Here is a 26,748-nt window from a genome sequence, read left to right as displayed (position 1 = left end):
GCTTCAGATTCTGATTCTGTGTCTCCCTCTCTCACTGCCCCTCCCCCACTCACTCCCTCAAAAAAAAAAATGAATAAACGGTAAAATTTTTTTAAAATATAAACATTAAAAAAAATGTACATCAACAATCTAAAATAAGTAAATAGCTTACCATTAACCAAGTAAAAAGTTAAGAAATTTTTACTCTACTAGCCTTTTCTACAGGCTAGAAAAGATATTTGTAGCCATAAAGTACCACCCAAAAATATGCAGAATACATAAAGAACTTCTACAAGTAAATAAGAAAAAAATAATCCAATAGAAAAATGAGCAAAGACTATAAATAGGCAATTCATCAGAGACAAGGAAACCATAGCCAAAAACTCATAACCTGAAATAATACTCAGTATTAGTAATCAGTAACATGCAAATTGAAACAATGAGGAACTACTTCACATTCATGAGTCTGGCAAAATAAAAGAACCTAATCAATGAAGTGTGGCAAAGATGTTGGCAGAATTGGAAATTCTCATATACTTTATAGGGAGTATAAACCACACAACTACTTTGGTCAACACTTTGGCAATTATCTCTAAAGTTGAAAATGCACCCACCCTACGATTTACCAATTCTACTTCTAGATATATGCATCTTAGAAAAATTCTCACACTTGTACATTAGATGATACATACATGCACCATTATTTGTAAAAAAAAAAAAAAAAAAAAAAAAAAAAAAAAAGGAAATAACCCAAATGCCAAACAACAGTAAAATGGATAGTATATTCTATAATGGAATAGTAAACAGCAGTTAAAAGAGGTGAACTAAAAAGCTGCTCTGAGCATGCACGGGGAGGATATCTTACAGAGAAGTAGTAATGTTAACTTTGAATGAGAACAAAGATAAAAAAAAAAGTAAATAAAAACAAAATGAAAGTGGTGACCTAGACCTTACCTGTATTATTAATATGAATAAACCTCCAAAACCTAATGTTGATTTAAAAAACCAACAAATTCCATGGGGCACCTGGGTAGCTCAGTTGGCTGGGCCTCCGACTTCGGCTCAGGTCATGATCTCACTGTCTGTGGGTTCAAGCCCTGCATCAGGCTTTGTGCTGTCAGATCAAAGCCTGGAGCCTGCTTCAGATTCTGTGTGTCCCTCTCTCTCTGCCCCTCCCCTGCTCACACACTGTTTCTCTCTTTCTCTCAAAAATAAATACAGACTTAAAAAAAAATTTTTTTTTAAAGTCCATAAAGGGGCACCTGGGTGGCTCAGTCAGTTGAGCGTCCAACTTCAGCTCAGGTCATGGTCTTGCAGTTCGTGAGTTCGAGTCCCACAGTGGGCTCTGTGCTAACAGCTCAGAGCCTGAAGGCTGCCTCAGATTCTGTGTGTGTGTCTCTGTCCCCTTCCCCTGCTCATGCTCTAAATAAATGTTAAAAAAAATTTTTTTTAAAAAGTCCATAAAAAGATGTACGTAATTCCATATATATAAAACTACCAGGAACTACTATGTGTTATAATTCTATAATACATAGAGAGACAATACTACATATATACAACATATATAAGATATATAATATATATTTACAACTACAAGAAGCAAGCAAAGGAACAACAGGAGACAGTTATGTCTGCAGAAGTGGAAAGTGGAATGGGATTTTGATGAAGTACTTGGAAGTTTCAATTTTACCTCCAATATTTTATTTCTCAAGCTGGGCGGTAAGTACATAGACTGCTATTACATTATGATCACACTTTTATCGATCTGAATTCCACAACAAAAAACAATTACCAAAGAATTCAAATGATATACATTTATTTAAAAATATTATGTACCTGTAATCAAACAGTACAATTTAAATTCTTCACTTTTATTCCTGTCTCCTTGTTACCTAATATTTTTCCCAAAGCAACAGAATCTGTTGAATTAAATGGATCCATCACATTAATCTAATTCAATGACCACTGATATACTTTCAGATGATGCCACAAAAGTTAATCTGAAAAAGACAAATCTAAAGAAAACATTAGGACATTCTCTATTACAAAACTCCAGCCTTCATATTGTGAGTAAACCCTACCAATCTATTCTCTATCTCTGAGTATTTGTTAATACACTTATGTTAGATTTTCACAGTTTTTATGAAAGAGTTCTACCCATCACAGAAATCTACTTAATGAATTTCCAATCTACTAAGGATTCCTTCTGACTAGTAAATCTCTGCACTTCGACAATGTATACAATGTATACAATGCATACAACTGAATTCTGAATAATTTATCTTAAGGATATTACATAGAAATTTGGTAATAAAGAAAATTCTAAGTTTTACAGCATATGAAGAAAAAATATGGTAAATAAATTTTTTTAAGGTAACACATTCTTCATGACCTTAACTTTTGAAGTACCTGGGTGACTCAGTCAGTTAAGCATCCAACTCCTGATTTCCACTTAGATCATGGTCTCATGGTTTGTGAGTTCAAGCCCCACATCAGGCTCTGCAATGACAGTGCAGAGCCTGCTTGGGATTCTCTCTCTCTCTCCCTCTCTCTCTGTCCCTACCCTGCTCGTGCGTTTTCTCTCTCAAAATACATAAACTTTAAAAAAAAATTTTTTAATATTAAAAAAAATGACCTTAACTTTTTACTTAACATAACACCTGCCATCTTAGATCTCACAAATATACATGTCTCTGAGTATCAAGGTCCTTCTCCAAGTGCATAATTTGGTGAGTCAATTATCTGCTGTACCACTTACTGGCCTAATGACCTTTGGTTGAGTGATTTTGCCTCTCTGTTCCTTCCATAAATAATGGAGAGAAAGTGCCTACTTCAAGAATTTTTTTTGAGAGTAATAATATGCAATAATATATGTAAAACATTTAGAACAATGACTACAGCTAAATGCTACTACATGTTAGCTAATATTATGAAAATCGGTCTAAAGCCTGTTACACACGTTTCTAAATCAAGAGTACCTTCTGGGTATTAGGTATTGTAAATTACCTAAGGAAGACCACTGGTTTATATACCCAAGGGTAATTTATAGACCTATATTTCTAGTCTAGTTAATGTTTATCCAATCTCCTTACAGTAATAGTCGGCTTCTCAGATAACTTTCCTTCTATTCATTCCCAGCATACTACCAAATTGTCAGAGGAAAATAGGTAACTAAGCCTACTAACTTTCACTTTGCACATATTTTTCAATCAGTGAACTCTGGGCTCAGGTTGCTATATTCCTAATAATGATGTGGCTCAAAAGTGTTTTCTTTCCATGAGGAGCTGGGTTTCTAAAAGTAGTGGTTTCCAGCAGTCTGGTAGCTAGATAGTTAAGGTGTTAAGTTAGTAACATTTTTTCATGATGCAAAGAGGGACAAACAGTGTCTCACAAACTTTAATCCTAGTATTCTCCTGATATCAAGTAAAGATTATCATCTGCTTTTTACAGACAGAGAGGGTAACAGCAGTGCTCCTCAAAGAGTATGATTTGGCAGAGATGCTTATGTGAAGAGCCAAGTCTACCAACTTCAAAAAAACTGCCTACCACCATACATCAAAAGCGTCCCAACTCTTGATGGTGGCTCAGGTCGTGATCGTGCCATAGTGAGATCATGCCCTGCGTTGGGCTCCAGGCTGAGCATGCAGCCTGCTTGGGATTCTCTCTCTTCCTCTCTCTCTAACCCTCCCTTGCTTGCTCTTTCTCAAAATAAATAAGTAAACTTAAAAAAAATAAAAATGACATATATCTAAGTTCTTTTATATTAACACACGTTAAGTGACTCGGTTAATATCCCTACAGATAGCCAAATAATGCTCATTCTAAACTAATCTCAACTACTCTGAATTTGGGTACCTCCAGGCACCAAATTTAAAGCAAGCATTTAAGAAGCAGTTGTGAAAGGAAGGGAGGAAGTCAGAAAGAAAGAAGGAAGAGAAAGAAAGAAAGAAAGAAAGAAAGAAAGAAAGAAAGAAAGAAAGAAAGAAAGAAAGAAAGAAAGAGAAAACTAAAATTTAATCATATACTGAAAGGTTACTACAAAAAATAAGAAAAAAGAAAAACCTAGAAAGAAATAACAGATCAATAGCAATAATCATCAATGGCTACTACTAAAACTATATAAGTGTCTAACCAAGAAATTCACAACTGATCAGGCAGCTAACACCACCAAACCCACTGATCAATCCTAACAAGAGAAAGAAAAGAAAAAGAAAAAAGAAAAGAAAAGAGAAAAGAAAAACAATCAGAAAGCATGTGCTTCTTAATGTGATGCAATACAAGATACATAGCACGACCTGTGAAGTACTCTTGCCAAAATATCATACCACAATCTGATCAAGTCTAGATTAAGCACAGGAAATAGAGAAACAAGTTACATCACACTGTATGGATGTATCAAACAAAATCCAAGCTGTGGGAAATTCTACAGGACAAATGATCTGGATTTTTCTTATTAAATAAATGGTAAGTGATAAGACCAAAAAAAAAAAAAAAAAAAGGGAGGGGTTACTAGAGACTGAAAGACTTATTTATCAACCAAATGCTATATGGAATTCTTTGGATTCTGAATTAAACAAGCCAACTGAAGAAAAACATGAACCAATCAGGGAAATAAGCTGAATATTTAATTATATTAAAGAATTACTCATTTTCCAGGTGTGTTAATAGTATTATGGATGTATTAAGAGTCCTTATCTTTTTAGAGATACACAGAATGAAGCATTTATAGATATGTCCAAGATTTGCTTTTAAGTCATCCTATTTAAGGGGGAATGGGAGTGATAATAGAGGAAACAAAATACACATTTCAAACTGGTCATGGATATATGGTGATTGATTTTCCTATTATATTTCTGTATGTGTGAAATGTCCCATATTATAATGTTAAAGAGAGAGAGAATATCAGACCACTAGTCCAAAAATATCTGATTGGTGGAACTCTCAAACTTTTCCAAGTGCTTGTGCGTCAACAGACTTTTATTTAAAAATCAAAACCAAAAGTGTACATTTTAAGTACTGCCTTTAAGTATTAATTTGCATATTTTAAGTAATGACTTCAATTATAACACATTTTCATTTTATGTCGCGTTCTCATTACTGACATTTGCCAATACACACATACTTTACTCCGCAAAGTAACCAAGTTCTGAATATTCTATCTCCTAAACATCTCAATCTGTTCCATCTTCTACTACTTCATTTCAAACCATTGACATTTGGTCGGAGTCTTGCTATTGCCTCCTCATGGGTCTCTCTTTTCAACTTAAACACACACCATTCATCTTCCATATTGTTTCCTTAAGTGGATCCCATACATCTCCAGCATGAAATCCAAACTTCTTCACATGACATACATTGCCCTCAGAAATCTGGTCCTTGTCTGTCTCTAGAATACTCCCACCAGCATCCCATATCATCCCATACTCCACTCATTCATATCTACATAAAGTATTTGTACAGTAGTTCCCTGAATAAACTAAGGATTTTCTTCCCTCTAACCCTCAATTCCCTTGGACTAAAACCACCAATTCAATGCCCCTTCTATCTCCAGTTTAATTCCAATTCCTACTGCCTCTACAAGGCTCTAGTACTATCAGCTTTTGGGCAAACCCACCCAGACTTTCCTTTCTCTCCTTGATTACCCCGTATTTTCAAAGTAATCTATGCAATGGTATCACACTATCCTCCTGGTTTTTGCCTATCTGTACTGCCTTCAAAACTATTAAGGTATCACAGTGTGTGCAATACAGTAGACACTGTTTATGATGTATGCACCTTCCACTGACAACTAGATCTTTTATAAATAACTAGAATGTAAGCTGTTTGAAAGTGGAAAACTTGTCTAGCACATATTTGCCGCTCCAGTGCCTATGACAGTGCTTGGAATATATTAACCACTAAATAAGTGATTACCAAATGAATAAAACAAATTATTTCCAATAGCCACGGCAGATAATTTTGTACAAAATTTGATTCCACTCCAGTTTTTTAACTTGTGTTTCTTGGTATTTTGTTTTATATTATTTTATGGTTAGCTGATTAGTTTTAAAGCTTTTTAAAATGCAGAAAAATTTTGTATGCTTTCTTTTAGTGTCAAAGAAGAAACTGAATACCAGAAAGAAGCAAATGCTTTAAATAAGAATTTACAGGGGCACCTTGGTGGCTCAGTCGGTTGGGCGTCCAACTTCAGCTCAGGTCGTGATCTTGCCATCTGTGGGTTTGAGCCCCGCGTCGGGCTCTGTGCTGACTGCTCAGAGCCTGGAGCCTGTTTCAGATTCTGTGTCTCCCTCTCTCTGCCCCTCCCCCGTTCATGCTCTGCCTCTCTCTGTCTCAAAAATAAATAAAGGTTAAAAAAAATTTTTTTAAATAAGAATTTACAGTAAGAATTATACAGTGTAGATACAAGATACTTCAGTGAATTTTCAGGTTACAGTGCTGACCTAAAATTTGAGGGGGCTCAACAGATTATTATTGGACAAACTCAGTTTTCAGTTTTCACTATAATTTAATTGGAAATTAAAAAAAAAAAAATTCCAGAACTCAATAGCAGTCAGGACTCAAGCATGTAAAAACTAAAATCAGATCCTAAATTTCAAATTTTTAAAGTGAGAATTTCTCTCTGTAAAATCAACAGGAATGTTAGCATGTACAACCAACACTGAGTTCACGTTATGTGCCAAGGATGGTGCACAACTTATGTATACCAACATACCGTCTGGGGGAGCACATCTGCTATAAAAAGACTGGACATAAATGAAAAGAGAGCAGGAAAAGGAGAAACTCAGACCACATCTTAATTTTTGGAAGCTGGGTTTCAAAGCATGCAAACAAGACATTAAGAGGCCGAGTTTGAGAAGAGCATCTAAGGTAAGACTAAGAAATTATAAATTTTCACTAGAAAGTCATTAGAAACAAAGGTGTCTGGTTGTATTAATAAAATATTAGGAAACAATGCCTTTGAAGGTGATGAATCATCTTAATTTCCATTTTCTAAGGTATCTAAATGTTTTTTAAGATACTGAAATGATAATGTTCAAATTTATACTGTTTACCATAAAAAGAAAAACTAGACACATCACCGAAGATTCAGAACTAATGGTTTGCTTTTTTTCATACAAAAGGAACTTTCATTCAACCCCCACCCCAAAACATAGTCTCTTAAAAATCCATGTAACAAGTTAAAATATCTGGCATCAGTAAAGAAACTTAAACCCTTCTTTTAAAATTAGGAAAAAAAGTAAAACGAAGTTTTTATTGACTTTACATTACCAAAGAAGGTGGAAAACAGTGTAAGGTGCATTATTTATTCAAAGTATAACTATATTCGTGGTTTCACTTTTGTATGGCACCTAAATTAACTTCTGCTGAAAAGTAAACCTGCCAGACTCCAGCAGAGGGAGAGTTGTTTGCACGAAACCAACAAGTTCAAGAACTGACCAGAAAAACACCTCGCTGTAAGTCCCTGTAAATTACTTTCTTTGTAAAAAATCTTCAAATTTGATCCCTGGCCTTAACAACAACAACAACAACAACAACAACAACAACAACAACAACAACAGGCTCTAACGAAAGCTGCAATGCACCGCATCCCTCTCGCCACTCTGCACCGTAGGTTTAAAACACAACTAACCCTTCTCTAGAGCAACAGATGGGGTTGTTAGATATAAATCCAGACAACACATCGCCTCGATACCTCCAGCAGCGCCCCCAACAAAAATGTTTAATTCTTGCTAAAGAAAACTGCAAACCAGGTCCACCGTCAATACCGTCAAACCCCTCCTCTTTGGCTCCAAAAGGGAAACGTACCTGTAGAGTATCTACTGCGCAGCAAACAAGGCACAGTTCCAATCCCGCGTCCTCTATCCCTTTTTTGTTCCCTCCCAGCCCTCCTTCCCTTTCCAAGCAGAACTTCAGCAGAGCATTTGGCTCCCTTATCTGCTAGCAACTGGCGCCAGGAGGAAGGCGCTCCCAGGAGATGCGGAGGTTGAGCCCTGCGTCTGGCGCGCTGCGGCCGCTCTGCTCATCCAGGTACTCCCTGGCTCGCGCTTCTGCCGCCTCGAGCGGTCCCTGGTCGGAGCCAGGGATCTGCTGTGGGGATTCCCGCGGCGAGCCGTCGGGCGAGATTTGCTACCTGCTTCCTGCCCCTCACCCCCGAACGAACTGCACTCCCGTCCCGCCGGGGCAAGTCCGGAAGGCAACTAGGGGTTCCTTCGCCCCAGGCAGCATGGCCCCGGACACACACTGGCCGGTCGGGTCCTCCCCACCTCCCTTCCGCAACCCCCCAGGACTATTCCCCCGCCGGGGCCTGCGTGGGTCCAGTACCATTCTCCTCACGGGGCGGACTCCGGAAGGGCAGCAACTCCACCTCCTCCTCCTCCGCGGCCTGTAGCCATCTATCGGGAAGCGTCTCCGGAGGCGGCAGCAGAGGCCGCCGGACAAGGACAGCCCAGGGAAACCTTCTCAGAACTAACTCAGCTCCGGCACTAGCAGCAGAAGCTGAGTCTTTCATAATTGTGCGACCAACTCCTCCGGGGGACTGGCCACAGGGACGCGCCCGCGCCCGCCTCCGCCGGCGACGGGGCTGAAGACAGACCACGTGAGGGGCGCGTCGTGTGCGTCGCCGCCCGCGGGCTGGGTCACGTGAAGGGCGCGCGCTCCCTCACTTCCAGACTGCTTCCCTGCGCGCCGCGCGCACGCGCCGGGCACGGGAGCTTCTAGCTCCAGCGCTGTGGGTTTCCCGGGAAGGGTCGGTTCTTCTCCCAGGGCGGGACTCGCACAAACATCTGTGTCCCCTCCCGGGTTGGAACTGAAGAAAGCAATAGTGGAGGATTAAGGTTCTGGGCCTCCGGGATCCTGCCTGGAGTTGCGGCGTGGTCTCATCACCGCTAGCGGGGCCTGGCCTTCCCCCCCCCCCCCCCCCCCCCCCCGCGCTAACAGGGCTTGGCCACTGCCTGTGCTCTGCTGCGTTTCCGAGCCCCTTACCTGTGCGTTAGACGGGGGCCTTACTCTCCTCCTCCAAAATGCCAAATCATCACACCCCAAATCATGTTCTCTCTCCAATTTACCCTGTTTCTGCCAGAAAAAATTCTCCCAGATTTAACTGTGGGCTGCATCCTTTCCCTCCGGAGATGTCGCCCACAGACAACTCATACAGCACGTGCCTTAACCAAAGACTGCAGGTTGCTCCTGGGTCTAATACCTCTCTGCCTTTTCTTTTCCTTTGCTAACACACCAGCCAAGGTTTGACAATTAGCGATAGTTTACTAAGTTGTTTTTCACATATGATTCTTCTCCCGAGGAAAAAATTGGTCCATCTGATCCTCTATTACCTGATTTTATCACACCTCTTTTTTAAAAACAGCTTTATTGAGGAATAATTGACATACAATAACCTACACATATTTAAATGTACATTTTGGCAAGTGTTGACATATGTATGCACTTACGAAATCACTATGACAAGCCAGTGAACATACTCATTACCCCTCAAGGTTCCTCCGCAGTTTGTAACTATAGATTCGTTTGCATATTTCATGGTTTTATATAATGGAATCATACAACATGTACCTTTTTTTTGGTCTGGCTCCTTTCATTCAGCATAACTATAACTTAAACATTATGATCATGTTTATGTATGTATGTTATGTATTATGAACATAATCTTCAACAAAATTAATCTGCCCATTGTTTTACCTAATATGCTTTGGCAGTTCTTGTGAACAATCTTCAAGTACTGTGTATTCCTTCCCCATCTGGCAGGTCCAGCAGGACCAAGGTTTAAAAAAAAACACTCTTACATGTGTCATACCTTTCCTACTAGATTATCAGCCCCTTGGGGCAGGGATTTTGGCTAATTTATGCATACATTCAATAAATGTTTATTTTCTAGATGTCAGCTGGGCCTACTCACTTACTGCCTGAATCAAGTTTATAATCTAGAAAGTGGAGAAAAACCAGAAAATCAAAATACAATGAGATGAGAGTGCTTTGTTTTCCTCAGTCTCTGTGACTCTGGCCCTTTTTTGCACCCACAAATGCTTCATCCCTTGCTTGGATGATGTAGAAAGGTAATAATAGCTCCATGGCACTTGATCTCCAGAGCTCTTGCTAAATTGGAGCATTTAGTTCACAGTTAGAAATGAGAAATATAATTCATCTTTAATTGAACTAATGAAAATAAAATCCTTAATTTACAGGTTATCAGAAGCCCTGAAGTTCAACATGCTGATGTGCAGTAAGTAATCAATTCTGGAGGATGAATTAATTCTTTTTTAAAAAAAAAAGTACTTAGGGGGTTCTGGGTGGCTCATCTGACTTGGGCTCAGGTCATGATTTGACAGTTTATGAGTTCAAACCCTGCATCAAGCTAGCTGCTGTCAGTGAGGAGCCCACTTTGGATCCTCTGTTCCCCTCTCTTTCTGTCCCTCCCCCTCTCGGACTCTCCCTCTCTCAACAATAAATAAACATAAAAAAAAAATACTGAGTTCCTAAGACTATATTAGGAATAGTCCTCTTTAATGTTCAGTGATGAATAAAGATGGATGTGTTCAGTATTTAAGACAATGTTCATTAAATGCTCTCTTTCTGTCTCACTTATTTCCCATAGGGGCTCTGTTTCCATTTTGGTCAATGACATCTCTAATTCCCACTCTCAATGAATCATATACTGATTCTCCTTCCTATCCTTGCCCAGTTATTTGCAACAATTCAACAAACATTTACTACTACACTCTTTTTAAAGCACTAAGTGAAGTGTTATACGTGATTTAAAAAAAATGGAAAAGCATGGTACCATACCAACTCTTAGATTTTTTATTTGTGTACTTAGAATGTTTTTCTGGGGCACCTGGGTGGCTGAGTCAGTTGGGCAACTGACTTCGGCTCAGGTCATGATCTTGTGGTTCACCAGTTTGAGCCCTGCATTGGCCTCTGAGCTGACAGCTCAGAGCCTGGACCCTGCTTCAGATTCTGTCTCCCTCTCCCTCTGTCTCTCCCCCACTCGCACACTGTCTCTGTCTCTCTCAAAAATAAATAAGCATTTAAAAATAAATAAATAAAAGGGTCACCTGGGTGCCTGGGTGTCTGAGTCGATTAAGTATCCGACTTTGGCTCAGGTCATGATCTCATGGTGTGAGATGGAGCCCCACGTTGGGCTCTGTGCTGACAGCTCAGAGTCTAGAGCCTACTTCTGATTCTGTGTCTCCCTCTCTCTCTGCCCCTCCCCAGCTCGCACTCTTCTCTCTCTCTCAAAACTAAATAAACATTTAAAAAATTAAAATAAATAAACAAGGGGCGCCTGGGTGGCTCAGTCGGTTGGGCGTCCGACTTGGGCTCAGGTCATGATCTCGTGATCCGTGAGTTCGAGCCCCGCATCGGGCTCTGGGCTGACAGCTCAGAGCCTGGAGCCTGTTTCAGATTCTGTGTCTCCCTCTCTCTCTGACCCTTCCTGCTCATGCTCTGTCTCTGTCTCAAAAATAAATAAATGTTAAAAAAAATTTTTTTAATAAAATAAATAAATAAAATGTTTCACTTTGAGATAATTGTAGAATTATAGGAAGTTGCAAAGAAATGCACAAAGAAGTACAAATACATTTCCCCAATATCCCTTTCCCCTCCCCCCAGCATCTCATATAACCACAGCACAATATCAAACCAAGAAATTGACATTGGCAAAATCCACAGAGTTTATGCAGATTTCACCAGTTATATGTGCACTCATTTGTGTATATGTTTGTGTGTAGCTCTATACAATTTTGTCACATGTGTAGCCTGGACTAACCACCCAAACAATCAAGATGCCCAACTATCACCATGAGATCCCTCATGTCACCTCTTTTACGGCTGCACCCCTTCCATCCCACTCCTAACCTCTGACACCCACCAATCTGTAACTCTAGCCCCATAATTATGTTATTCACAATTGTTACCTAAATGGAATCATGCAATATATATCCCCTTGTGGCTAGACTCACTAAGCATAATTCCCTGGAGATCCATCCAAGCTGCTGCTTGCACCAGCAGTTTATTCTTTTTCACTGCCAAACAGTACCTCATGACATGGATGGACCACAGTTTGTCCATGTACCTTTTGAAGGACATTTGGGTCTCTACAACCAAAGCTGCTATGAATATTTGTGTACAAGTTCCTCTATGAAAATAAGTCTTCATTTCTCTGAAATAAATGCAATTGGTAGGCCCTTCATAAGTCCATTTTTAGTTTTTAAAGGAACTGGTTATATTTTGAAGATAGAGTCCAAGGATCACCTGACAGACAGGATGTGGGTGTGAGAGAAAAGAGAGGAGTCACGGATAGTTTGAAATGAGCTAATATGTAGAACAGCGGTAGAACATAGTAGCAGCTCATTAAATGTTGTCTACACAAATGACCGCAAACACAACGCAAACGAAGAAATGAGAAAATCCATGAGACACCATAAGCTACAGACATTGCCTTAGAAGGCATTAAGAGTCACTCTTGGGAACTTAGTGCATAGAAATCCCTTTGATTATTTGCATGAAACTGAAAAAGAAGAGTCCCACTTCCTCTTAGAATATAGAAAGCCACAAGAGAATGCCACATCCATTCTAATGAGAAAAAGGCAAATAAACCACAAAACTATGATTTTTAAAACTCATCAGAGAACAGAGGTCATCATAGGCAACAGAAAGAACTGAATTCCAAAGAACTACAGGTGTCTCCTAGGAAAGACAGGACAAATGATGTTGCTTTGGGTGAGTGAAAGTGTCTGTGGGCTGGAGAGAGTTTACCACCACTTACCCCTTACCCCTACCCTCCCACCCCCACCCCTAGTTCTTTCCCCGAAGGAAGATTGGAGGCAGTCAATCCTCAGGTTTTCAGCTGTCAGTCTAGTACATGCATTCTCAATGTCAAAAGGGGTGATATTATCTGCTTCAAGGAAGTGAAAACTGATTCTTAGGGCAGGGGGTGAAAAATATTACTCTTTTTACATATAAAGCACAGGTGTACACATAGGACATAAATAAACATTACAGTTTCATGAAGGGAAGGATATAATTAGGAAAAACATGTCTAAAAAAGACTCCATAGTGGAGTGATAATAAAAAAAAAGGGAGGGTGAGAATGATCTAGATACAGAGATAGATACAAGCCTAACTCATAATGAAGATAAATGTTATAATCGCTGTGGTAGCCAACCTCCAATAGGGCCCTCAATGTTCTTCACTTCCTGGTATTCTCATCCTTGCGTAACCTCCCATATTGAATAGGACTGACCTGTGTGGCCAATGGAATATAGTGGGAATGGCAATGTGTCAGACTTCCAAGCCTTGGTCATAAAAGACATTTTGGCTTCCACCTTGTTCTTTTAGATCACTCACTCTGGAGGAATTCAACTGCCATGTCAGGAGGACACTCAAGTAGTTCTTGAAGATGTACAAGGGACGAGGAAATGATACCTCCTGCAACAACCAAAATTAACTTGCCAGCCATGTGGGTAAGCCATCCTGAGAATGTATCCTTCAACCCCAGATAAGATGTCAGATGACTGCATCCCCAACTGACATATCCTCATGAAAAACTGTGAGATAGAGTCACTACTAAGCCATTCCCAAATTCCTGATTCTTGGGAACTTTGAGAAATGATGTGTTTTTTGTTCTTTCAAGTTATTAATTTGGGGGTTATCTATTATGCAGCAATATATAACTGATAAACAATGTTATACAAATAAGGCACTATGCAGTGGTAGAATCTAATCACCAGCTAGGAATATTTGCAAAGCTTGGGGGCCCTAGAATATGAATTGAGTATTGTGGGAAGAATTGGAAAGGTGTATATAGAAGTATAGTAAGGTGTTCTAGATAAAGAGAATACTCAAACAGAGGCAGAGAGGTACAACCATGTCATATCAACCCTTTTAAGTGATAAAAGGCTTGGACTCCAGTAATATAAACCCAAACAGCCTCTTCCTTAGAATTACTTTAGTAAGAATGGTCCTTAAGTCTCTTCTGTACTTAAAACCCTTCAGTGGCTCTTATTGCTCTTATAACAGGTCCCAACACCTTAGTATCTGATCCCATCTTATTTTTCCAGTTTTATCTCTAGTTACTTCTCCTAGCCCACTTCCCATACCCTTCAAACGTACCTTATCAGTACTCAACTTGTAAATTCCTTCTTTCAAGATTTTTTTTTTTTTAATTTCCTCCCTACAACACACCGAATCTGAGTTAGGTGCTCCTTCTATATGCTCCCATTGTATACTATATTCCTTGTAATAGCATTTCTCTCCCTGTATTCTAATTACCAACTTACATGCCAATCCCCTCACCTCCTGCCAACAAATGTTCAAGGAACCTAATCTTATCCGTCTTATTTACCAGTGTATCCGGGCTCAATGACACATATGGAGGAATCATCCAATAATATTTGTTGAAGAAAAAAATAAACCTACTGATAGGCCAGATTCTACAGATATACCTCAGTCCTTTGATTCAAGCATGCAGAGTTGTATCAGATTAAGACAAAGTGCTATTCTTACATAGGAAAGGGTTACAGGAAGTGGAGCAGAACATGGAAGTCTGTGTTCTCACAGCATATTGTTTAATTCATCAGCCATCCATTTACCCATCACATTTGTTGAACATCTTCTGTGGAGTACACAGTGTGTGCTAGGTTACTTCTTGCGTGGCTCAGGCCTTGTGCTACTGTTTGTATCTCTTTCTTTAAATGTTTTATTCTAGGAGAACTTGGGTGGCTCCATCGGTTAAGTATCAGACTCTTGATTTCAGCTCGGGTCATGATCTCCTGGTTGGTGAGACCAAGCCCAGTGTTGCTCTCTGCACTGACAGTGTGGAGCCTGCTTGAGATTCTCTCTCTCCTCTCTCTCTCCGCCTCTCCTCGCCTCTCAAAATAACTAAATAAAACTTTAAAAAAATGTATTATTCTAAAACTGACTACACTGGCCTTAGTTTCTGAGTGTCCAATACCCTAGTGCACATGGTCTGTTGAAACAACTGAGATATCCTCTAAGAAGCTAGAAATAAGGACAAAAAGAAGATGGAAGTAAGAGAAATATAAAATTAAATTACTCTTATGAAATCAATTTCCTAGACATCAGTTCCCTTAATACTATCCATATCCTTGTCTTCATTTATCACCATGGATATATAAATATACCTCAGTTTGAGGACCACTGCCTTAGAATACTAACTCTGATTACCCCCATGATGATTAAGTTTGGGTGTCAACTTGACTGGGACATGGAGTGCCCAGATTAAACATGATTTCTAAGGGAGGATCTGTGAGGGTGTTTCTGCACGAGATTAGCATTTGAATTGGTATACTGAGTAAAGCAGATGGCTCTCCCCAGTGTGGATGCGGCTTCTTCCAATCTATGGAGGACCCAAATAGAACAAAAAGGCAGAAGAAGGGGGAATTTATTCTCTGCCTGACTGATGAGCTGGGACATCAGTCATCTCCTGTTCTTCACTGCAAATACGTCACCAGCCCTCTGGTTCTCAGAGCTATACCACCAGCTTTCCTGAGTCTCCAGCTTACAAACAGCAAATAGTTGGATTTCTCAAACTCCATAATTTCATGAGCCAATCATATATATATCAGTTATGTTCTCTGCAGAATCTGGACTAATACAACCCATCTTCCATCTTACTGCTTCAATCTACTGATTTATTTTATTTTATTGTACGGAATTACAATAGTGTGGTCAACAAAAGGTTTTCAAGTAAAAAAATTTTTCTTATGATAAAATGGTATCAGAAGTGAATAATTGGGGGTGCTTGGGTGGCTCAGTCGGTTGAGTGTCCGACTTCAGCTCAGGTCATGATCTCACGGTTCATGAGTTTGGGCCCCACATCGGTCTCTGTGCTGACAGCTCACAGCCTGGAAGCCTGCTTCCGATTCGGTGTCTGCCTCTCTCTCTCTGCCCCTCCCCCACACGTGCTCTGTCTCTCTCTGCCACTCAAAAATAAAGAAAACTAATAAAATAAAGAAAAAAGAGAAATGAATAATTGAAATTTGAAATTAAAACACAATACCATTTACATTAGTACCGAAAAATGACACACTTTGGTATGAATCTAACAAAATATATATAAGATTCATATGAAGAAAACTACAAAATTCTGAGGAAAGAAATCAAATAAACTCTAAATAAATAGAAAGATACTCCATCTACGTGGGTAAGAAAGCTCAGTATTGTCAAGATATCAGTTCTTCTCAATTTGATCTATAAATTCAACATAATTCCAATCAAAATCTCAGTAAGTTACTTTGTGGATACCAACAAGCCATTTCTAAAGTTTACATGGAGAGGCGAAATACTGAAAACAACCAGCACAGTATTAAAGGAGAACAAAGTGGAGGGCTGACATGATACTACCTAACTTCAAGACTTATTACTAAGCTACAGTAATAAAGACAATTTCTTCTTTGTTTTTGTAATTTAAATTTGTTAACAAATATATACAATACTTGGTGTTGCATTCACATTTAGAAACTTTCAGAAGCACATTTCACTGATTTAAATGCAAACATCTGCAGTGGGGATATTCTAAATATTAGCAGATTTTCTGAGGTTTTAGGGTATTTAACAATAAAGAGGCTTAATTTTAACCTGGAAAAAATATTTCTAGAATATTCTGAGTTTATTGTAAGTTGTACTATATCTGAAGCAACAATAAGTAGTACAACTTCTGAATGATTAGTATCTGTGACGCTCATCAAGTTTTATGACTTCCCAGAATTCTTTTATTTAATGTTTATTTATTTTTGAATGAGAGAGAGACAGAGCTTGAGCAGGGGAGGGGCAGAGAGGAGGGAGGCACAGAATCCGAAGCAGGCTCCAAGGTCTGAGCTGTCAGCACAGAGCCCCACATCGGGCTTGAACTCATGAGCCGTGAGATCATGACCTGAGACCAAGTCATGCTTAACCAACTGAGCCACCCAGGCACCACCCTATAATTCTTTAATACATGTTTTATAAACCTTGACATCCACACAAATATAGAGGTTTACATTCAGATGAATAAAGCAGGTTTATAATGAAACAATTTGAAAGCATCGAAGTCTTTACCTCCCTACATTGAATGGCTAGCTAACATTTGTGGAATGGTTTCTATTATCCAGTTGTTGTTCTTGATACACTTAACATGTATTAAGTCCTCTCAACTCCATCAGCTAGGTATCCTTATTATTGTCCTTGTTGTAGAGAGGAGGAAACTGAGGCACAGGACAGAGCCAGGAATACAACCAACACAGTCTAATTCCAGAGTTTATGTCCTTAACCTTTTTCTGTATTACCCTTTGTGACAATAAAAACAAAAACAAAAACTGAGAAATTGGTCACTAATAATCGAGAACAGATTATACTTGATTCAGTCTTTCACAAAACCTTTTCCTCAATCTATTTAATGAGCTAATTAAATATCTTTGTTTTCTTCACTAGGTCCAAATAGCTGGCTTATATAAATGTTTCCACAGTAATCAGGCTTTGACCTTTCCCTGAATGGATTTGCTACCAGAATAAGTCCCTGGGCAACTGAGAAAGAGACACTGTATCTCAAAACTGAAGAGGAACAACTTAGAATGCTGGCAACATGAATATAATTCAAATCAATTAAAGCATCAAAACAAAAAGACAGCCAATATATGAAATGTTTATTTTTTGTAAATTTTCCCTGTCACCTAAATTAGACACTTATAAATTTGGAAAATCCTTTGTTTATGTAAGCAGAGAGTGATTAATCCAGTTCCAACAAATTGTGTTGTACTTTGTATAGAGGATTAATGGATTTTCTTCCTGAGGCTTTCTTTCAAAAAAATTAACCTGGTTTGCAAGAGGAAAGCTTATATAATGGCAACCAAAAATACCTGGAATATTTCAAATATTAATCTCTAACCCCAATAGCTTAGTACAGTGCCTGGCATATCATTGGTATTCAGTAAATAGTTCTTGAATTATTGAGAGGATGAAAATTGGGCTTCTTAAACTTTATTACATGCAAATATGTCAATTAGCTACATAATATACAAGTTAATACATATTTTTTGTAACTTTTCTTTGGCCCTAGTTTATTTTTTTATTTTTTTTTTAATGTTTATTTATTTTTGAGAGAGAGAGAGAGAAAATGTGAGTGAGGGAAGGGAGAGAGAAGGGGGACAGAGGGGAAGCAGGCCTTCCCTTCTGACAGCAGTAAGCCCGATGCAGGGCTTGAACTCATGAACTGCAAGATCAAGACTTGAGACGAAGTCGGATGCTCAACTAACTGAGCCACCCAGGCGTCCCTGGCTGTAGTTTATTTTTAAAAGAAAAAAAAAAATCTCTTCCTAAAGTTTTAAAACCCTACCCCAAGTGACTGTATTTGGGCAGAAACTAGAACCAATTACCAGTAGCCATAGAGAGAAATTCCCCCTTGAGTTGAACAAAGCCTTTGTGTTGATGAGGAATGTTCTTGCTGGGACTGTATAAACTGCTCTGAAGTGTATATAAGTCTATAATGAACGGATGACTATCTGGGTAGAGTTTAGAGGGGTCTGAGACTAAATGTATCCAACTATAATGAACAGTGGTAATTTTCTTAAAACTAATTTTGATGTTGGAGCTACCCCTAAATCATTTGATTCAACTATTTCTTGAGAAAATAAAAACAAACAAACAAAAAGCACCCCAAACCAAAAACTATGAGGTTTATGTAAAAAATTAATCTTTGAAACAAACAAACAAACCAACCACAAAAAAAACCCTAATCTCTGAATTTCAGCCTTAGGCAGAGATTTACTTAATCACATAAAACTGAGAGATGAACAATCAGGTTGTACACATTAGTGATTTTGGATTTCAGAGATTATGAGACTGTGTTGTAGATTTTAATTTTCGTGGTTAATGTTTAAATTATTAATTGGTGGTTCTATTAGTGAATTGTTATCCATTTGCATAGACATATCAATGTTTTTGAGCAAACCCAAGTAGTAAGATATATGAAAAGATAAGTCTGGGGCACCTGGGTGGCTCAGTTGGTTAAGCGGCTGACTTCGGCTCGGGTCATGATCTCGCGGTCCGTGAGTTTGAGCCCCGCGTCGGGCTCTGTGCTGACAGCTCAGAGCCTGGAGCCTGCTTCCGATTCTGTGTCTCCCTCTCTCTGACCCTCCCCCGTTCATACTCTGTCCTCTCTCTGTCTCAAAAATAAATAAACGTTAAAAAAAATATATATATATATATATATATATAAAGATAAGTCTGTTCAAACTCAATTATCTAGTTTGAAACAGCTGTTTGCTTTGATATTTATTCTGGTTTCTTAAAAAAAAAAGGTTTTCTTTACATAGGATATTGGTAAAAAATTGAAAACAAGGAATCTCAGGAAAAAAATCTCATTTTCTGATACTGGATATCATTATTTCTGTCCTATATTAGCATTGCTAACATATATATCCTAACTTAATAGCAATTAATTAAGATTTTAGCATTTCAAACTCTCAACAATAGCCAAATTATGGAAACAGCCTAAATGTCCAACAATTGACGAATGGGTAAAGAAATTGTTGTTTATATACACAATGGAATACTACGTGGCAATGAGAAAGAATGAAATATGGCCTTTTGTAGCAACGTGGATGGAACTGGAGAGTGTTATGCTAAGTGAAATAAGTCAGGCAGAGAAAGACAGATGCCATATGTTTTCACTCTTATATGGATCCTGAGAAACTTAACAGAAGTCCATGGGGGAGGGGAAGAAAAAAAAAAAGAGGTTAGAGAGGGAGGGAGCCAAAGCATAAGAGACTCTTAAAAACTGAGAACAAACTGAGGGTGGATGGGGGGTGGGGGGGAGGGGAGGGTGGGTGATGGGTATTGAGGAGGGCACCTGTTGGGATGAGCACTGGGTGTTGTATGGAAACCAATTTGACAATAAATTTCATATAAAAAAAAGATTTTAGCATTTTAAGATCATTATAGGAAGTTCCTGAAATGGAAGTTAAAAGTCATTAAAATGGAATTGCTCTAAGTATATATGTCTGTTTATGTGTGTCAGTATGTGTATACTTGCCACACTATTCTTAGGAGATTTTCATCTTGTTTCATGAAAGTCTCAAAGGGATAACACACAGGTAGCTAATCTTAACCTACTATACTTTAAGATCATAAAAGCCAATTATAGTATACATAAGACCCTAAGTAAAACTAAAACATGTAAAAACATAAAATAACTAGGGAAACCAGCTATTCACTGTATTAATTGACTCTGTGCTTTGAAAAAGATTTAAATATAACATAGGTGCTTAATACCAAATGATTATAAATATACAGCTGAAGAGTAAAAATATGAGGAGAGATGCACATGAAAGGAAATTGAACATACACCTAATTTTGTTCCCTCGCAATATTACATGAAACAGTTCTCCAAAGAAAAATGAAAAATTTTGATAAAAAATATCATGCAGGTGGTGTGTGTGGGGGGGGGATTTCATTCCTACACAAGAGTAGAAACAAACACCCATCACCCAGCTTCAATGATTATCAAGATTTTACTGCATTTGCTTAATCTTCTTCCTTTTTCTTATTGTTTAGCTGAAGCTGATTTAACTTCTTTTTCTTTCTTTCTTTCTTTCTTTCTTTCTTTCTTTCTTTCTTTCTTTCTTTCTTTCTTTCTTTCTTTCTTTTAATATTTATTTAATTTGGAGAGAGTGCAAGTTGGGGAGGAGCAGAGAGAGAAGGGGACAGAGGATTCCAAGCAGGCTCTGCTGACAGGCTGACAGCAGTGAGCCGATGCAGGCAGGGTTCGAACTCACGAACTTCGAGATCATGACCTGAACCAAAGTCAGACACTCAACTGACTGAGCCACCCAGGTGCCCCAAAGCTGATTTCACTTAAAGCGGATCATGGACATGATTTAATTTAAAGCAGCTCATGGATATCATATCATTTTGCTCCTCTATAGTTCAACATACATCTCTTTTGAAAAATGGACTTTGGGGCGCCTGGGTGGCGCAGTCGGTTAAGCGTCCGACTTCAGCCAGGTCACGATCTCGCGGTCCGTGAGTTTGAGCCCCGCGTCGGGCTCTGGGCTGATGGCTCAGAGCCTGGAGCCTGTTTCCGATTCTGTGTCTCCCTCTCTCTCTGCCCCTCCCCCGTTCATGCTCTGTCTCTCTCTGTCCCAAAAATAAATAAACGTTGAAAAAAAAAATTAAAAAAAAAAAAAAAAGAAAAAAAAGAAAAATGGACTTCATGACATTATCATATCTAAAAAAAATAATAATTATTTGGTACTGTCTTTTATCTGGTTCATTACCAAATTTTCCTAGCGGGTTCACAAATGTCTTGTTTAGTTAGTTTGCTGAATTGGGATCTAAACAAGGTCTACACAGGGATTTGGGTATCATGTCACAGAAATTTCTTTTAATTTACAGCAGTTCCTCCTTCCTCACTTTTCTCCTCTATGCTATTGATTTATTACAAGAATCAATTCAGTTGTCTTTTAGAATGTGGCATATTCTATATATATGAGTTTGCTCCCTTGAGTGTCATTTAACTTGTTTCTTCATCCTCCATATTACCCATAGTTAGAAGTTCATGCTCTAAATTTGATTAGATTCCAGGTTATTATTTTTGGCAAAAACACTTCACAGTGCTTTGTGCTTCATAGTGTATTGAAAGGCTTATAATGTCTGGTTGTCCCACTTTTAGTAATGTTGAGATTTATCTATGATTTCAGGTGCTGACAGCTTACACCTTCCTTTTATCTAATGGTTTCATACACTGATGATCATTGCCTAAACCAATTATTTCATTCAGGATTGCAAAATGGTTATTTTCTAATCCTGTCATTCATGAAGAATCACAGATCTGCTCCCCTACTTCATGTAGCTGGGCAAGTGTCCCTCCCTGACTCTGGTAGAAAAGTGGAGTTTTGATCCTTGGAGAGAGTAAAACAGGAGGTCTCTGGCCTTGAGGATCCAGTCACAATTGAAGGCATGCATAGGTAACATACTGGAAATGGTATTTGAATGAATGTTTACATAACGAATGCTAAGACTGTCAACTCTTTCCCCAACCTCACGACTCCAGGAGATTGGAAGAGATTGTTCTTCAGGAATCTGATCATCCCAAGAGAAATACTTAAAGATACTAACCTCAGGCTTTCCCAACAGCAAAGCCAGACAATGCTGGCTCATCCTACAATGTACCTTTCATTTAATAAGCCCCTCTTATGTGCTCAGAGTATCCAATTGGGTTTTTAGTTTCTCTTAAACATGAGCAGAAAACCAAAGATTACCTTTCCTCTGAAGAAAACTTCTAATTTTTAACATACAGGAAGGAGTTGGAAGAAAGCAATGGCTATACACAGATAACAGTTCCAAAAACAAGGAAGCACACAAACAAAAAACCAAGTAAACAAAAGCCCTATCATTCATATTTTCAGAAATAAGAGAATATATGGCACCAATGAGACAGCAATTGGATACTATAAAAAATAGTGTCAGAAAGCAAAAAAGAGCTCTTGGAAATTAAAAACATGTTAGCAGAAATAAAAAATTCAAGAAAAGTTTAGAAGATAGTGTTAAGAAAATCTTCCAGATAAAGGGCAAAAAGATAAGAGATAGAATATTGGAGAGGAAAGGTAAGACAAATAGAAGATTAGTACGGAAGGTGCAACATCGAAATATCAGGGCTTCCAGAAAGAAAGAACAGAGAAAATGAAGGGGAGGTAGTAAGAATGAAATTATTTTAAAATATTTTCCAAAATTGAAGGATAGAGGTTGCTAGACTGAAAGAGTCATTGAGTGATCAGTATAATGGATAAAAATATACCCATACTGGGAATAAATATAAAAAAAATACACACACACACATCATGTATGTTCTAAGAATACTTTGGAATTCACTTACACTACAAAGTGTCCATTATTTATCTGAAATTCAAATTTAAATGGGCATCTTGTACTGTATCTGGGAATCCTACATTGACCTTGTTATTACCAGTATTGGCAATTCTTCATAATTATAATTTGTAACAATCCACTCAGATCACCACTGCTCATCTATTCAACTTCTGATATTCCAAACCCAACAATCACTCAACAATATAGGGACAAAATGCATTTATCCTAACACTTTTTCACTATCATTCATCACCCACTCAAATCTTCATGTCCTTCCTTACCCAGCTTAAATTTCAAAGGTAATAAGTTAAATTCACTCCTTCACATACATCCTATATTCCCTTCTTCCTCTTTAAACTTCTTGAATTTGCTTGGTTAAGTCACAAAGTGTGGTCCCTAGGCCAACAGTACCTATGTCACCTGGGAACTTGTTAGAAATGGGCATTTTTGGTTGGGTCCTACCTCAGACATGAATTTAAAACTCTGGGACTGCAGCCAAGCAATCTGTGGTTCAACAAGCCTTCCGGTTGAGTCCGATACATGGGGTCTCACATTTTAGCATGTGAAAGATGACCTGTAAAGCGTGTTAAAAAACCAGATTGCTGTACCCAATCCTTGGAGTTTCTCTTTCAGTATAGAGTGGAGACAAAAATCTCACATTTTTAACAAGTTTCAAATGATGCTGTTGCAGAACCAGGAACTGCACATTGAGGTCCTGTCCCTATAACAATCACTCTCTCACCTTTTAAAGATAACTTTTTCCTTTCTCTTCAAACTTTCAGGGCGCCTGGGTGGCTCAGTGGGTTAACTATCTGACTCTTGATTTCAGTTCAGGTCATGATCTCATGGTTTGTGGTGAGCCCGGGTGGCACTCCATGCTGAGAGTGAGGAGCCTACTTGGGATTTTCTTTCTCTCTCCCCCTCTGTCTCTCCCCAGCTCATGCTCTCTTGTGTGCATGCTCTCTCAAAATAAATAACTTAAAAACAAGCAAACTTTCTTCATCTCCTTCTGAAACTGACTCTCAGCTGATGACCCTGATCAGGACTTTGCTTGCAGAATATAAAAACACTCAGAATAGAAATTCTCATGCTCCCACCAATCACAAATACTTCTCTACCTGCATCTGTATTCATATACACCACCTTATCTCCAGTTTCTGGAGAGGAACCCCCCCCCCCCACCCATGTTCCTATCTAATGCAAGCCCTTCCACTTGGACAGTAGATCCTATCACCCCTGGCCTACTTGAGATAAATTGACTTCATTCTCTGACTTCTTTCCTACATCATCAAAATTTCCCTTTCTACTGGATCCCCATCAACAAACATGCTGTTATTTCTGCCTCTGTCATACCACCCTTCCCCAAATCCAAACTTCTTGACCCCATTTCTCTTCTTTCTTTTAGAATAAAATGCCATAAGGGAATCATCTGTACTTGTTTTTTCCACATGTATCTTTCCATTCCAAACTGTGAGTCCTAAACTGAGATTTGAAGGGTCTACACTGATGGTTGTGTGTGGAAGGTGGGACTGTGCACCGAAGTTTCCTACAAAGAGGGCAGCAGTGGAGAAGAAAACGATGGGAGATTAAGCTAGATAGGCACAGGAGCTACACTAGTCAAGCTCTAAAAATCACAGTAAGGAATCTAGACTGTTCTGAGACAAATTTGGTGCTGTTAAAGGTTTTTTTTTAAAGCACTTGAGTTGCATGATCACATATCCATTTAGGAAAGAGCACTGACTTATGATGTAGAAGAGTGATTGATAGCAAAATTAGCATTTGCAAGACCAGTTAAGAGTTTGTTCACAGTATAGATGGATTAAATTGAGTTCACGGCAGTGGCGATGGTGAATACGAGCATTGAGAGACATTTGGAAGACGGAATGGAGACGACTTGCCAATTGCATTGGTCTATTTTATTTGCACTGATCAGGGCTGGAGTGGATTTTGTATAGGAAATAATTGGTGAGGCTTTAATTGAAAAATGTTCCAAACACATAAATTTGTGGATAAAGCATTTTTCATTTGTAAAAAAAATTACTTGGTTTTCCATAGCTAGCAGGGCCTATTTATAGGTAAACATTACTTAGAATCTGATTGTTACCTTTCCCACTTAATCTAGAGAAAAAATCCTCTGATCCAAATTGAAGTTTTTAATAGAATGACATGTCAAACCATACACTTTCATCTGCAACTAAGACTCTTAAGAACTCTTAAGAGAGCTGGTGAGAAATCAGTGCCTTACTACGGTTTACAAGGATCTCTCTCCAGAATTCTGCTAAGTTTGGCTATTGCTGCCAGAGCAGTGTCTATTCTGAGAACTCACATGCAGGCAGTTGAAATTTCCAAAACTTTTTTGCTAAGATAGTTTGTTATCATTAATGTTGCCTAGAATTGGTCATTGTTTTCAATTGCTGGTATTAATGCTTTTCATGATATATTATTTTTACCTTTATTTTTTTTTTAAGTTTATTTTGAGAGGGAGAAAAAGAGACAGAGAGACAGAGAGAGACAGAGAGAGAGAAAATGAGCAAGGGAGGAGGAGCAGAGAGAAAATCCCAGGCAGGCTTCAACTCTTCACGACCATGAGATCATGACCTGAGCTGAAATCAAGAGTTGGGACCTTAACTGACTGAGCCACCCAAGTGCCGCTGGAGTCTAGGTTTTATGCCTTTGCCTTATTTTTAATTTGTTGTGGGTCATTTGGGTAGGGGCCACAAGAAATATTAAAGTTGAGAACTACTGATCTAGACTCTTAGGGTTACAGAAATGGAAATGATGTGAATATAAAATTTAGTCCTCCTATTTTCTAACAAAACAAAATGAACTTCAGGCTAATAAACATAATTTTTAAAGAACATAAATTAATTTTATTTAAAGACAAAAACTTGAGAGTTGGTTATTTTTTACTCCCACTATACACATTAAACTGTTTATAAGGCTAACTACCTAAAGAAAATATGAATAATTTATTATTTAACCATATGTTAGTATGAATACCTATTAAGAGTCAATAGATTTTCGTGATTTGTATTTTGAATCTTAATAGAAGCATATCATAGAAAATGCAAAAGGTGTTAAGAGTATACAGTGAAAAATACATCTCCCTCTTAACCCCTGTGCCCTAGCCATCTTACTTGCCCTCTTCCTAGAAACAGCCACTCTTTCCAGTTTCTTATGCATCTTTCCAGACACATGGATATTTGGGCATATGGGATGAAACAAGGCTCCTCTGAGCAGGGCATGGAGAGGACTGGACTTCCTCAACATGTGGTTAAGACAAACACATTAGAAATCTATATCTGAGCCAACCACATCTGAGTTAAAAGAATAATACAATGGCAGCGGGCATCTTAGTAATTTGTGACACAAATGCCATCAATGTCCATTTCAACAGATAGGATTTCTTGGTTAAAAAAAAGTCTATAATGCATTTATTCAATAAATACTTATGAAGGGGTATTATGTATCAGTACAAATTTGCAATAAATGACGCTTATGGAATCTAGATTTTATGGACAATTTGTCAGACTTAAATAACTATACAATTTCATAAGTGATGATTACCATTTATACTTTATGTGAACACGATCTGGTATACTTTTAGTTCATTTTCAATTATTTTTCACCATTAAAAATAAAACAAATTTAAATTCTATTTTAAAATATAATTTATTGAACACCATAATGAATTCAATACATTATAAAATTGTTTTTCTTGTCAGTATTGGCACATAATGAAGTTTTAAAGCATTGCTAAATTAACACTTGAAAAAATTTTAAATTTTAAATCTGTTCCATAAAAAAAATAAAGACCAGTAGTGTTATAAAACTATTAATTTGCACCAACTTACATATCAAAGTGTTAAAAAAAGAATTCCACACTCAAACCAT

General features: G+C 38.2%; 1 protein-coding gene and 1 long non-coding RNA gene across 5 annotated transcripts in view; one reads left to right on the top strand and one right to left on the bottom strand.

Moving 5' to 3' along the window:
* Nucleotides 1-8,430, bottom strand: part of TRPM7 (transient receptor potential cation channel subfamily M member 7) — a 122,566-nt gene extending 114,136 nt beyond the window's left edge. For all 4 annotated transcript variants that reach the window (XM_011282861.4, XM_019832437.3, XM_045059329.1 and 1 more), the window contains exon 1: nt 8,302-8,430. In XM_011282861.4, coding sequence (XP_011281163.3) covers nt 8,302-8,304 — 3 coding nt within the window. In that variant the 5' untranslated portion in view covers nt 8,305-8,430. The remainder of the gene's footprint in view (nt 1-8,301) is intronic.
* Nucleotides 8,431-8,938: 508 nt separating this feature from the next.
* Nucleotides 8,939-18,038, top strand: LOC109500672. The gene is made up of 4 exons (XR_002158371.2): nt 8,939-10,046; nt 10,176-10,213; nt 13,330-13,454; nt 17,422-18,038. It is a non-coding gene; the product is annotated as an uncharacterized LOC109500672 (long non-coding RNA).
* Nucleotides 18,039-26,748: the final 8,710 nt, after the last annotated feature.

Source organism: Felis catus, chromosome B3 (genome assembly GCF_018350175.1).
Source record: "Felis catus isolate Fca126 chromosome B3, F.catus_Fca126_mat1.0, whole genome shotgun sequence".
NCBI lineage: Eukaryota > Metazoa > Chordata > Mammalia > Carnivora > Felidae > Felis > Felis catus.
This window is presented reverse-complemented; position numbering and strand designations above follow the sequence as displayed.